This window comes from Leptosomus discolor, chromosome 7 (genome assembly GCF_034619465.1).
Source record: "Leptosomus discolor isolate bLepDis1 chromosome 7, bLepDis1.hap2, whole genome shotgun sequence".
Classification (NCBI taxonomy): Eukaryota; Metazoa; Chordata; class Aves; order Leptosomiformes; family Leptosomidae; genus Leptosomus; species Leptosomus discolor.
In genome coordinates this window covers 13,353,099-13,366,632 of record NC_141397.1, presented here as the reverse complement: position 1 = coordinate 13,366,632, position 13,534 = coordinate 13,353,099, and the positions used below count along the sequence as shown (strand labels likewise).

Here is a 13,534-nt window from a genome sequence, read left to right as displayed (position 1 = left end):
ACATATATTTTACCAAAAATGTTAAAAATGCAAACAGAATTCAATACTTGCCACAGGGGAAAAAAAAAAAAAATCTATTCAGAACAAGTATGTCTGGTCTCTATCACTATTAAAATTAACCACGCATTTAAATACTAAAACAGACTGGTTATATATTTTGAAAAATTCTAAAAGACATTTCAAAATAATTTTTTTAATGCCATCAAGTGAAACAAAATACAATTTGTATGCTGAATGTCTTAAATAAGCAAAGGGAAGTGGAAGGAGGAATTCAGCCCATTTATAACTTTAAACATACCTGAACTATAGTCCAGACATGCTGTGGATCTGCTGGCTCCCATTTGATGTGATTCACAAACCCTGCACTCCACTACCGATGTCAATCCTATCACAGAATCACACTTAAGTGAATTTTTAAGGTACTTTAATATAAATACCAATTTTGTGCCTTTCCCTAAAATTTATTACAGTTGTATTTTATATCCAATATGGTAGAATATAAAACCATATATTTAAACTTGAAGACAATTTCTAGTGTTAGAAATACAGTGTGACTCCAAGTAGTAACTGAAATTCCATGATAGGAATATTCTCAGCACTGTAATGAATTTAAGATTTTTATACCAAGTGGGAGCTGGTGATCTATGGCAGGTCTGGAGTTTGTGTTCCTGTAGGAAACAAAAACAAAAATACGGTATATTTAAGTTACAAATGTGCTCAATGCTCCTTTCTCTCACGTCTTACCCAAGCAGGGCATATGACAGATTTTTATTTTAATCAAAACCATTTTCCATCTTGCTGGCACGGTAGAAAGTGGTTTGATTAAAACATCATTTGTGGACAGATTTCTTAGAGTGAGATAATGCCAACCTTAATGCAAACACGAATCAAATGTGAAATATTTTGCTGACCTTTTATGAGACAAAACACCTGAAGTAGACTTCAAAATACATATATAAAGCATATTCATGTAAAATTATGTGAATACTAAATTGCATCTCCTACAGTCACTTACAGTGCACTTCAACTCTTAAGTAAATGTTTAGTAGCACCAGTAGATGTCCAGAAAACAGAAACTACTTTTATTAACTGGACTACACCTTAATGACACAATAAATACATAGTTGAAAAGACAGACATTGGGAAGTCCATTCAAACAGATTTTGTTTGAGATAAACATCATGGGTAAGCCATTATGAACAAGAATTTTACAGAGAGGTTAATGAGGACCCAGGGGACATACATATTAACTAACGGCAGGCAGGACAGAACTACGCTGTAACTCCTGCCTTTGGACTTCCAACCCTATATCCAGAGACTATCCCTCATACTGTCAAGTGATTTAAACATGCAACGTCACATGCAGTTTAATCACTCATGTTATACTTTTATCAGTGATCAATATGTAACAAGAAGTTATGACATCAGCTTTTGTCACAGTAATGTAGTAGCTAACAAGGAAGAAAAATGCTAGCCATTTGTATACAGATTTAGAGAAACCATTAAACTCACTGCTGCACACTTTCTTTTTTCTTTTCATCCGCCTTATATTAAAAAAACCAAACAACTCTGCTTTTTATAATCTGGCTTGTGGGAACATTATTTCTGTATCATAAAACCTGTAACAATTTATAACATTATTTTTATATTACATATTATATTGTACATTATATTACTATATATAATTATATATAATCATACATTTTAATTAAATATTATTTATAAAGAGCTGTGGTGAATGGAATCCAATCCTGTTGGTGGCTGGTCACACGTGGTGTTCCCCAGGGCTCAGTACTGGGGCCAGTTCTGTTTAATATCTTTATCAATGATCTGGATGAAGGGATCGAGTGCACCTCAGCATTCAATCGAGTGCAGATGACACCAAGCTGGGCGGGAGTGTTGATCTCCTGGACGGTAGGAAGGCTCTGCAGAGGGATCTGGACAGGCTGGGTCGATGGGCTGAGGCCAATTGTATGAGGTTTAACACGGCCAAGTGCCAGGTCCTGCCCTTGGGTCACAACAACCCCATGCAGCGCTACAGGCTTGGGGAAGAGTGGCTGGAAAGCTGCCTGGCAGAAAAGGGCCTGGGGGTGTTGGTCAACAGCCGGCTGAACATGAGCCAGCAGTGTGCCCAGGTGGCCAAGGCCAACAGCATCTTGGCCTGTATCAGAAATCGTGTGGCCAGCAGGAGCAAGGAAGTGATCGTGCCCCTGTACTCGGCACTGGTGAGGCCACACTTCAAATAGTGTGTGCAGTTTTGGGCCCCTCATTACAAAAAAGACATTGAGGTGCTGGAGCGTGTCCAGAGAAGAGCAATGAAGCTGGTGAAGGGGCTGGAGAACAGGTCTTGTGAGGAGCGGCTGAGGGAACTGGGGTTGTTTAGTCCGGAGAAAAAGGAGGCTGAGGGGAGACCTTATTGCTCTCTACAACTACCTGAAAGGAGGTTGTAGTGAGGTAGGGGTCGGTCACTTCTCCCAAGTAACAAGCCATAGGACCAAAGAAAGTTGCCTCAAGTTGCACCAGGGGAGGTTTAATTGGATATTAGGAAAAATTTCTTCACCAAAAGGGTTGTGAAGCATTGGAACAAGCTGCCCAGGGAAGTGGATGAGTCATCATGCCTTAATATGTCTAAAGGTCATTTAGATGTGGTGCTTAGGGACATGGTTTGGCAGTGCTAAGTTCACGGTTGGACTCAATGATCTTAAAGGTCTTTTCCAACCTAAATGATTCTATGATAATACAAAATTTCAGTGATACAGAAATTAAACAAATCCCACATTCCCTGACATAAGCTGATATTTGAGTGGTTTATTTACTTTTATTAGCTGTAAAACCTTAGTTAGGCAGTTTAAATTGTGCACATTATATAATCTGTCAGTAAAGCTATGCAAGACTAATATTCCCTCATGTACCTAAAATACCTTCTTGATAGCATTTTGAGAGATGATAACGATGAATTTAGTTGATAGCACAACTTTCAAACTGACAGAATAAAATGCATAAAATACCTTTTAATATCTCATGTTCAAAGAAACCACACTGGAGAGCCTGTTTTCAACTATATCCATTCTGGAAAATACTGCAGCATGAACTGTAAAGAGTTTGAAGTAGCTACAAAAACTGCATGTTTTCACTGTCTCCTCAAATCTTAGGTTCAGCTCTTCCTTGAAAGGTATCTCAAAATCCTTTATATGACAGAATTCTAGCCTTCAATAGGTTAACTGCAGGTAAAGTTCACTTTATACATAGCCCATAATGTGAAACACTTGAGTCAAAATATCATCCTTGTATTTTTTTAATAATCTTTTAGTATAGCAATTTTGTATACCAAATGGAATGGGAGAGCTTCATAACACATAAGAAAAAATAGTTTTAAAACTGTATTACTATTAAAATCTCTTCAATATAAGATTATTCATGATGAAAATTTATCTACACTGATGTGCCTTTAAAATCCAGAATCAAGCCTCAGACACTTCCTTTAATCCATTTCCCCTTAACATTACACAGGAGTAAGAGGATTTAATAGGTCACTTCATTTGAAATGACAATGCTTAATTTTATTGATCACTACTAGTATTCTATCAGAAGTTTACAGGTAGTTAAAAGCTTTACTAAATAAAACACAACTATACAACTCACTTTAATCTATGTCTACAAGGGTTTATGTACCTACCTGGAATCTTTATTGGAATTTCCAAACAACGCATTTTTGAAGTGGGATCTCTTGGCTTCCACAAAAATAAGCACCTCAGCCTGTACTTTTTCCCGAAATTCAATGTGTTTACTATATGTGACCTTTAAGGTAAGGTAATTTCTTCTAGAGGATGTCCTTCTAATACCTTAGTGCTAATTCCATGTATTTCTAACTTATTGCTGCTAGGAAGAGTCATGGAAAGCAAATGGTCTTTCTGAAAGTACTGTCTTCTATTTGGGAATGAGCTAAAACCCAAACCTCAGTGAAACTATGCTAAACATACTTCAGGTATAAGAAGTTGTTTTCTAAAAAGGAGTAAAGTCTCCTGTTTCTATCAACTCTATTTTCCTCACGCATTTCTGTTTAACTTAATTTTCTGAAAATAAAATACTGCCAATACATTCCTCTAGTGTGTATCTAACATTCCTTCAAAGACATAACATGAGTGAACAGGCTTTAGTTCTAACACTGGAGTCACATTTCCAGTTCATGTTCAACAAAATACATGTATGTATCCAAGGTCACCTCAGAAGCCAGTATCACCTAAAAGGCTGATTTGACATAATCCATTTTTTAAAACTGTTCAGCATTAGACTTTAATAACTTGACTTACAAAATGCAGCATGACTCCTAAAAACATATATTCCATTTGCATCATAATATAAAAATACACATAAGAACCAATAAATTCATTGTAAAAACTGTACCTGCATATTTTCTCTCAAATCCGTGGCATCCCGAATAGGTTGGAGAGCATTCTTGAACACTTCATCTATTGTTTTAATCCATAATGTTCTCATAGAAGCATATTCCCTTGATTTCTTGCCCTTTCTCACAGAGAGGCCCCGCTTATGAGGTTTCCCACCACCCCTTCGATTAGTAATAGCCACATGCACAAACAAGGAAGCATGTGCTAAAATTTCACCAGTTAAAGACTGCAGAGGAACATGCCGATAACCAGTCTGTAGACACTCAAAGGGAATAGTGTATTGCCCGATAAACTCATCCCCAATGTAATCATCATCCAGCACTACAAAACGCACCATAGCTAGTTCTGGTAAATTTATTTGAAATTCAAAGCTTTCATCAAAAATGGGATTATCCCCATTCTGATGCATAGTTTTCGTCCTTTGCTCTGCACAGTCAGCAGGGATTCCATGTATTTCGACATAGACATAAGGATCCACAACATCACCTTTGGCACCTGATCCTTTGGGTTTGGGAAAGTTTTGCCCACTAATGATTTTAATATGAAGCAGCTGAGGTGAAACTCCAGGCACGGTGTCTTTCGTATTTGCACTAAAGAAGGATACTTCCTCTCTCATGATAGCAGGACGAAGGACGTAGCCACAGTTTCCATTCTGTCGAAACCAACCAATGTTAAGATCCATCATTAAGCCAGGTGTTTGAAAGTTCATTGCTACTATCTGACAACCACATTTCCAAAAGTCCTGGGGATTCATATTACTAGAATCAATCCTCATAGGACTGGGGAAAACTCTTGCAAGAAAACGCTTGTTGTAATTTACAAAGTCTCCTGGGTTTTCATTGGCATATTTGCTAGCAAGCACTTCATTAAACGAGCACACTTCCCAGTACTTCTGGAGCTGAAATGAAACTTGAAACTCTTTGAACTGAACTGATTTACATATGCTTACCAACTCAGAAAGTTCTTTGCAGAGCTGAAATCGTTTCCCCGTCATCGAATTTTGCTGTTCTACCCCTTCTTTCCCCACTCTCTGTGACATTTCTGCTCCTTCATCTTCATCTGTAACATCTCCCTCTAGTCCAGAACAATTAGAGGAAAGTTTCTTTGCTTTAATTAGTATTTTCCCTTTAAGTGATTCTGGTGATGGAAGATAAGACTCTTCAATGTTTGGAGACTGTGTATGTAGTTTGTCCCCCAAAATTTTCTTCATATGTTGTACCATCACTTTCTGTTGCTTAATAGAACAATGATTTTCTAAACACAAAATAAGAGGGTATTCTGAAGCAAAAAATGCATACTTGTTAATAATGTCAATCACACTACGGAAGACAATCTGTGACGTCATTGTATGCCCTGTGTAAATCACAGGCTCATTATCCGGACCATCCCATACATCCAGTTCAACACTTCGACAACCCATTTTAAGAGCACGAATGTAACCTGTGATGTCAGAAGGCCCTCGAAACTGATCCTCTATCAAGTATGTATTATGAGATGAATTTATAAAATAATGAGATAAAGGTTGTTTCATATCTTGACAAACTTTTTTATGTTCTGGATCAAATATGTGGCAGTCTGGTGAAGTAAGGTAATTCGTAAACCCATCTATAGAAAGACAACCCTTTTCCTGGCCCTCTTTGGCTGGCTCATATTTCTGAATAATTTCAAGGCTTATTTCTTCTGTAACATGTGCCATTCCCTGTTCTGCTTCTAAAAACATCATAAGGTCCTTGGTATCTAGGAATTCTTTATTGCTTGAAAACTGAACCAACAGGAAATAGATTTCAGGTCTGGTACAAAGCTCATGAAAAACTTCAATAAACTCTTCTTTTGTTACTTCAGTACCACTTTTTTCCTTGGATCTATGTAACTCCTTGAATTTTAGTTCAATTTTATTCGTTTTTAAACCAGGATTTAAGTCTTTTATAAACTGTACAGCACTACACAGTGGTATATGTCCCAAATTATCTACATCGGATTCACTGAACATTTGTGAAAGCCATGAAGTCCGCATATTATCTTGAGTACTTTCTATCATATCTAGAGTATGTTTTCCATAAGAAATCAGGTATCTTAAGCCAGTAACCCAAATATTTGCAATGTCTGCTGAGTTAGCAACAAGATCTAGTGACTCATAGTTTTCTCCATATATAATTGAAAATGCACAGTCTTCTGATATCTGGTCATATATTCCATTGCTGCGAAAAATATCTGTATTTTTACCTGTTCTTACTTCTTTGATTGATTTAATATCAATCTTTGCTTTGTCAGAATCCTTTTTTGAAGGTTCCCAGCGTAGAGACTGCATATCTGCATCTAAAAGAAAATATCGGTGATACACCCTAGAGTTGGATCGAATCTTTTTGAGCTCAGAGCCTTCAACCATCGCGTTTATACAGTCACTTGCACTGCTGATCTTCTTCTCAGTTGGCATACTGCTAAATGACACAGTCTTTTTCCGTTCTCGCTTTTGTTTCGTACCATCCTGGTAAACAAGGAGGGGGGAAAAAGAAAACATGTATCAGTACAATTTTGCTCAACATTGAAATAGGTTTCAACTTAAAGCTGAAAGTTCATAAAGTAGTTCAAAAAGTGCCAGCACCGGTGCAATGATGAGTAAGATGGAAATTCCTATTGGAATCATCACAAATGAAAATACTAATATGGGCTTTATATTTGTTCTTGCCTATATAAGTAATGTTCCAGGGGGTTTTGTATTATTTTTAATATTTTATATGTACACAAAATTAAACAAAGCAAGTTTTGAATGCTAATGAAATAATATTGCTGAATACATGCATTTTATTTTATCAGTAATAACCTACTTACAGAGATAACAGGTTCTACAACCAAGGCAGTAGGAAGTAACCTTTCCTCTGAGTCCTTATACAGTCCTACAGATACTTGCTGCATTTTGGCAGTACAGAATATAATGCTTTAATACCATGCTGACAGGGTCCTCATGAACACCAAGGAAACATTAATACACAATTAACTACATAAAATCCATGGGACATGGTCCTAATCTAAGCACACAAGAAGTTAACAGGACTCATTACACATAGCTCCCTTCTCTACTGCACCCATCCGTGTTCTTCCCACAGACTGCCCAGAGCACTAACACATGCATCCCTCCCCTACACTAGGAAAACATCCATGTTAGTCTTAAGAAGCTACACTCAAACACAAGCGACTGGAGCAGACACAATTGACTGCAAGTTCTAAGTTTCAGGAAATATGACAGTGACTCAGGAGGGAACTGTTTGAGAGGATTAAAGTTCAACTGGTTCCAAAAAAGCTGCGTACCATTAGAAAGAACTTGAATGGAAAACGCAAGACCTGGTCAGGAAGGGAAGCAAAAGTGATGCACCTTTGCTTCTAAAATAATGAAATAACCCAGAGGTCTTAGTTTAGAGAAAGCTTGGGCAGAAAACTGGATATATAAGCCATTTAAAAAAAAAAAAAAAGAAAAAAAAGAAAGAAAAAACAGTGTCATTTAGCTACCTCTATTTGCTGTTTGCATTAATTCAAACAAGTGCAAATAAATCAGTAACAGATGACTTAAGTACAATCAATTCCATGAAAGAACTGAATTTAAGAAACCTGTGTGCTTTCGTTATATGCATTCTCTGAGATTGAAAAAATGCTGTATTTTGTTTTTTCCAAAAGCGCCACATGTCCTGATAAGCTTTTAGTCTAAAATAATATTTCCAGGAAATAATCTTTTTATGTTAGATGCTCTATTTATAAGTGTTCTTCTTCTATTCCAGCACAGCTCAAAAAACTACTTTTCCAACTTCATCCAAAACGAATGTCGATTTTTCCCTCAAAGAGTTTTCCATTGGAAGTATGTTCCACTGCCAATCAGCATTGCTTATACAGCAGAAAGGAGAGGGAAATTAACGATTGCTAAACTGAACAGATGTTCAAATAAAACACATCCATTACAGAATACATTTCCAGTTCAGGGCATATACGCTGTATGTTTAATTTCATTAAATTAAAAATTCAGAATTCTGGTTTTGTAATTTAATTTATAAGCATCCAAAAAGCCCTTCATTGAAAACAATGATTAGTAAAGTAAGCAGACTTAATATTTGCTGTTCCATGTTTGAGAAAATTAATCAACCATACGATTCTTGCACCTTTAATGACAGCAGAATTTGCTTTATGCAAGTTCTCAAGAGACCAGTATAAGCTAATAACTCTACAGAGGACTGTTTCATTTCTAACTCCAGATCAAACACCTGCAATGGATACCGCACAGGGTGACTCTTGGAATCTCATTATATGTAGTTTTGGCATAAGCATTGCTTTCAAACAAAAACACATTTTCTTAATTAAAAAAAATAATAAATTACAAATATTATTTTTGTTTCCAAAGACTTTTGTTCTGCTTTAAGCCTAGCTTCTTGTCTGGCTACCTATCTATTTCTTCTGACCTGAAAAAGTTGCAAGGGACAGTCCCACAGACATGGGCAATGACATTCCTCTCCAGTATTTTAGAGCTTAGAATGAAACATGCTGAAACTCCTTAATGTTCCAGGTTTCTCGGTCACAGATCTAGGAAAAGAATATATTTCTTGAACTCTCCAGTGAGAGTCAGCTGACAGGCAACCTCCTGACACCAGAACTGTCAGGGCCTGGGAAGTGTTACCTTGCCTGACCATCATCAGTATTAACCAAACAGAAGAAAGCTCTATGCCCTTCTCTATGATCAGGATTGTGGCTGATCTAAGACACTGAATGACAAGGGAGAAAAAAAAATCTGCCATTTCTTGATGCCATCTGATGTAATTAGGTCAATTTCGAGGCAACACCATTCCCAGCTTTAGTTACCTAAAGACTGAATTGGAGTTCACACATGCAGATCAGAGGAATTATTCAATCTACCACCTGCAAGACTATTGACACTGCCAGATGAATTTAAAGCCAGTTCAACAGTATTCTGCATTTCTGCAGGGTAAAGCAATCTTACCACTTGGCTTATTCATATAAAGCCTGCTGGTGGCAGACATCACTGTCTGAATGTGATGACCGTGAAGGCAAATTCCAAAGCACTCATGAGTTTCTCACAGCTCTGAGCTCCAGAACACCCTTCCTTTCTAAGTTTTTTGCTTCTCCAGAGATCGATGATCCTGAGCTACCAGACTGCCTGTGCGAGTCCCCATCCTGACAGAGACACAGCAGTCACAATCAACCTGCATAAACAGAATAATTTAAAAAATATTTTCCCAACCACACTGGCCAGAATTATCTGCCTATCTGAACTATCCACCTGTCTGAAAAGAAACAGTAGAGAAACTCAGTCATAGGCTGAGAACGTAATTGCATAGAGTGTGCACAAACTGTATGAAACAGGTTTATGAGCCTCAGAGATATAGTCTGGCATGAAGAAGGAGACACATATATTCTGTTACATGATGTAGAGGATTTCATCCTGAAAGTGGACTGGCATTCATGAACTGGGTCAGGTCTCTCATGGCCTTAAGTCTGTCTTGAAACAAAAAGACCGGTGCATCAGAAAACTCTTCTGTATCTGAATGAACAGAGGAGTGACTTCTCGGCATTCATGAGACTTACAGTGTTCTTGATGCCGTTCAAGATGCTCTAAGTGAGACTGGCTCTACAGTGCAGATGCATAATTCTGGCCACAGCAGAAGCTACAATTTTTGTGCTGAAACAACTTTCAGAGTCATTCTAGGATCTCTCACACCATGAAGACAATGTCAATCTTCAAATTATAACAGTTACTGTCATCATAACTCAGGACTTCCCCTGACGACTGCCTGTTCTTCAGAAGACTTTACCATTGAAACTCAAATGACCACCTCATCAAGACATTTTCTAAAACATGTGTGCCATATCCAAGGTCACCTGCAAGAAGTTTTGAGAAAGAGACCTGACCACAGATAAAAATGTTGTGAAACTTTGCTAATACCTGCTGCAAGAGACAATACAAAGAATTTAGTTTATCCAGGAGTTCAGAGAAACAGAAAACAAAGTATCTAGCAATTTAAAAACCAGAAATAATCCCAGCTGACATCTATGGCACTTAAGAGACAGAGACAGCTGGAGAAAACAGCTTAAAAGAGCAAACAGCGAAGAGTATCTCCACAATAACTTTTTTTTTAATTCTTCTCAAGGTACAGACAAAGAAACGGTTGTGTGACTTAGACAGCGCTGTCTACAAAACAGAATTCCGGAGACAACAAAGAATCTTGAATCAGACGCTGAGAGATATGCACATCATTCCTGAACAGCAAAGCTTTTAAAATATGCAACTTTATGATAAAATTACTTAAAGAGCAGTTCCAATAACCATGGGTACTGATAGTGGAATTCAAACAAAGCTTTGATAATGTAACAGGTCAGGATAATAGAGGAAACTATGAATAGTGAAAGGTTTAAAGCCATCTACTAAAGGAAAGGATGCAGAGAGTGAACTTTATGACCTGTAAACGCTCAAATAAACCATGCCTCTGAAGACATCATGGGAAAAGAAGTACTTCAAAAAACATTCAGTCACAGAGTTAACAAGAAGTTTAGGTACTGTTAGGTACAGCGGAATCTAGAACACTTTGGGAAGAAACTTACAGCCCAAGGCGGAAGGCGAGGGGGTGCAACCAGAGCACTGGGCAGGACAGTCCTTCCATCAGCCAACAAAGAATGGTCCTTACAGTCACCAGTGCAAACTTCGGAGACGGGTGTCTGTGAGCCCACCTCTCTCCACGGCTAAAGCAGCCACCTGCAGCTTTGATGCGGTAGTTACACTAACTGGGATTTGAAGATTAAGGGCTCTAATCTGCATTTAGCCTGTTACAGTGCTCTTTTTGAGAGAGAAGACTTTACAAAGAAAAGACAAAGGTAACAAGAGGAAGTGGCAGAATGACACATTTTTAGATCACTCATCTGGGAAGTGAAAGTCCCTGATGGCATCACTCCACAAACATTTCACTTGGTGACCCTGAGTGCAAAACATACAAATAGTCCATGCAGCAGGGACCTGAACACTGAATTTTGCCCTCTCGGAGCAACACCCACATCCCCAGGTGACAGATCCTGCTGCTTCTTGTTTATGCTCTAACCGTACAAAATCCCCATTCAGGTTTATGTACCAGAGGTTCATCAGAAGCGTGGAAGGCAGCTCCACCCTAGTGTTAAGAGCATGTGGCTAGCACACGAGGAGCTGTGTGTTTGAAGATCTCCAGGCAGAAGGACTAGAGCCAAGACACTCAATGCGTAGGCAAGTGCTCTGCCAACAAAGCAACTATATAAAAAACAGACCATAAGACATCTCCCGTCAACCCCAGAACCTCACTGCAGGCTTTCTGATTGTAAATGACTAAGCTTTGACAATATGTGAAGAAATTCACACACACCTAAGCTCTCAATTAAGTGATATGTTGGTGAATCTGAGAGTCAATGTTGTGGCAATACCCTGAACAATTACTGGTGAGTAGGTGAGAACACAGGCCATACTTTGGTTAATTTTTTTTTTTTTAAATCACACTATTATTAGTCACATAGCATAAAAGCTGTTTTAGAAGTAATTTAATGTACATCAACAGTTGCAATACAATTCACTACTTCATGATGAGGACACTCTAATGATCTTTATGATGAACATACAGTGAACTACTCTTCTGACACTATACAACTCATTGATTACTTTTATAGTGCATGTGATACTTAAGTAGCCAATTCGAGTATGAAAACTGCCTGTCTTCACCAAATGCAATTCAGCAGCAATTGCAAAATCACCTAGCTTAACAACATGATGTATAACATAAGCCTATTTCAGGAAGTGGTTAGTTACAAAAAAAAATTTGAAGCTTTAATTTAATTATGATACATAAGCATTTTTCTTCATAACTCCACAAAACAAAACCCCTGAATTTTATAGATTTTTATTATACTTAAGAAAGCCTTCAGGTATGTCTATATATAGTTAGGTCTATTCAAAGGAAAAAAACATAGATTTTCAAGGCAGTATTTTAAAACATTCCATTTCTCCATGCATTTTAATAAAAATACAGTAATATCTGTGATTTGTTCTTTTCCAAGGTTTCACCTGTGCTTTTAGAGATATAAATGAAGACATACAGCAAATGAGTCACAAATGCAACATTAATATCATATTATCCTTCTCCTCATAAATATTTTCATTGCAAAAATATTTAGTGTTTTCTTTTAAAAATACCTGTAACTGCTACAGCAATAATAAACAGGACCACTTATTTTTGCAAACACACAAAAAGGTATTAAATATTATGTATAGGCTGCCTACATACAGCTGCCAGCTCATTCCAGAACATAATATGAAGCATTACAGAAGAAGCTAAGCAAGTTTTTGTGTGAAAGAATCAGTAGAAAAAAGGAAGGAAAATAACAGGTAACTAAAATCAGAAAATCAGCAACATTTCATCTTTGTTACACAAAATTTAACATTAATTTCAAAAGTTACATGCAATTAAAGGCACAGTGACAGTCTTCTTCAGAAGAGGGCAGGGAAATGGAAGAAAGCAGGAGGGAAAGAGGAGAGAAGGTGGGACAGGAAAGCCATTCCACCATTAGGAGCCATGCCCTCGAAGGCAGGAGGTCTACACCCTTGGTGCACTCTCTCTCAGCCTAATTCTCCTGGAATCAACAACTCAGCAGAAGAATCTGCTGACAGCCACCACTCAGCCTCTCTCCTCCAGCCAAGTATCTATGTTCTTCCTAGTCAGTGCCTTTTAAGTTGCCATTACTAGGAGATTCTTACTAACACAGTGACCCAAATTCACTAAAAAGCATTCTCTTTATAATGCTTTAACACAGCTGTCCAAGGCTTGCAGAGCATGTGAAAATCAAAACAAGAAAAAGCTCTCCAAGTAATTAGCAGTTCAGCTGACAGAATCCCAAACACTGCAGAAATTGCACATATTAAATCACACCATGTACAACAGTTTCTGAATGGAACTGTTTAACAGTACACAGCACTGAGCAGTTGTATCTAAGACAAAGTAAAGAGTCCTCAACTGAAATAATAGGCATTTGAGGGGAGACAAAACATCAGCTATTTGGAAAACACAGGGCCTCCCACACGTCCTGAATCACTACATTGGAGCTCAGCATTTAAATATATT

General features: G+C 37.7%; 1 protein-coding gene across 1 annotated transcript in view; it reads right to left on the bottom strand.

Annotated features, from left to right (window-relative positions):
- Positions 1-13,534, bottom strand: part of PLCL2 (phospholipase C like 2) — a 102,747-nt gene that overhangs the window by 42,071 nt on the left and 47,142 nt on the right. Inside the window, exon 2 of the mRNA XM_086467871.1 lies at positions 4,405-6,891. Coding sequence (XP_086323997.1) covers positions 4,405-6,891 — 2,487 coding nt within the window. The remainder of the gene's footprint in view (positions 1-4,404; positions 6,892-13,534) is intronic.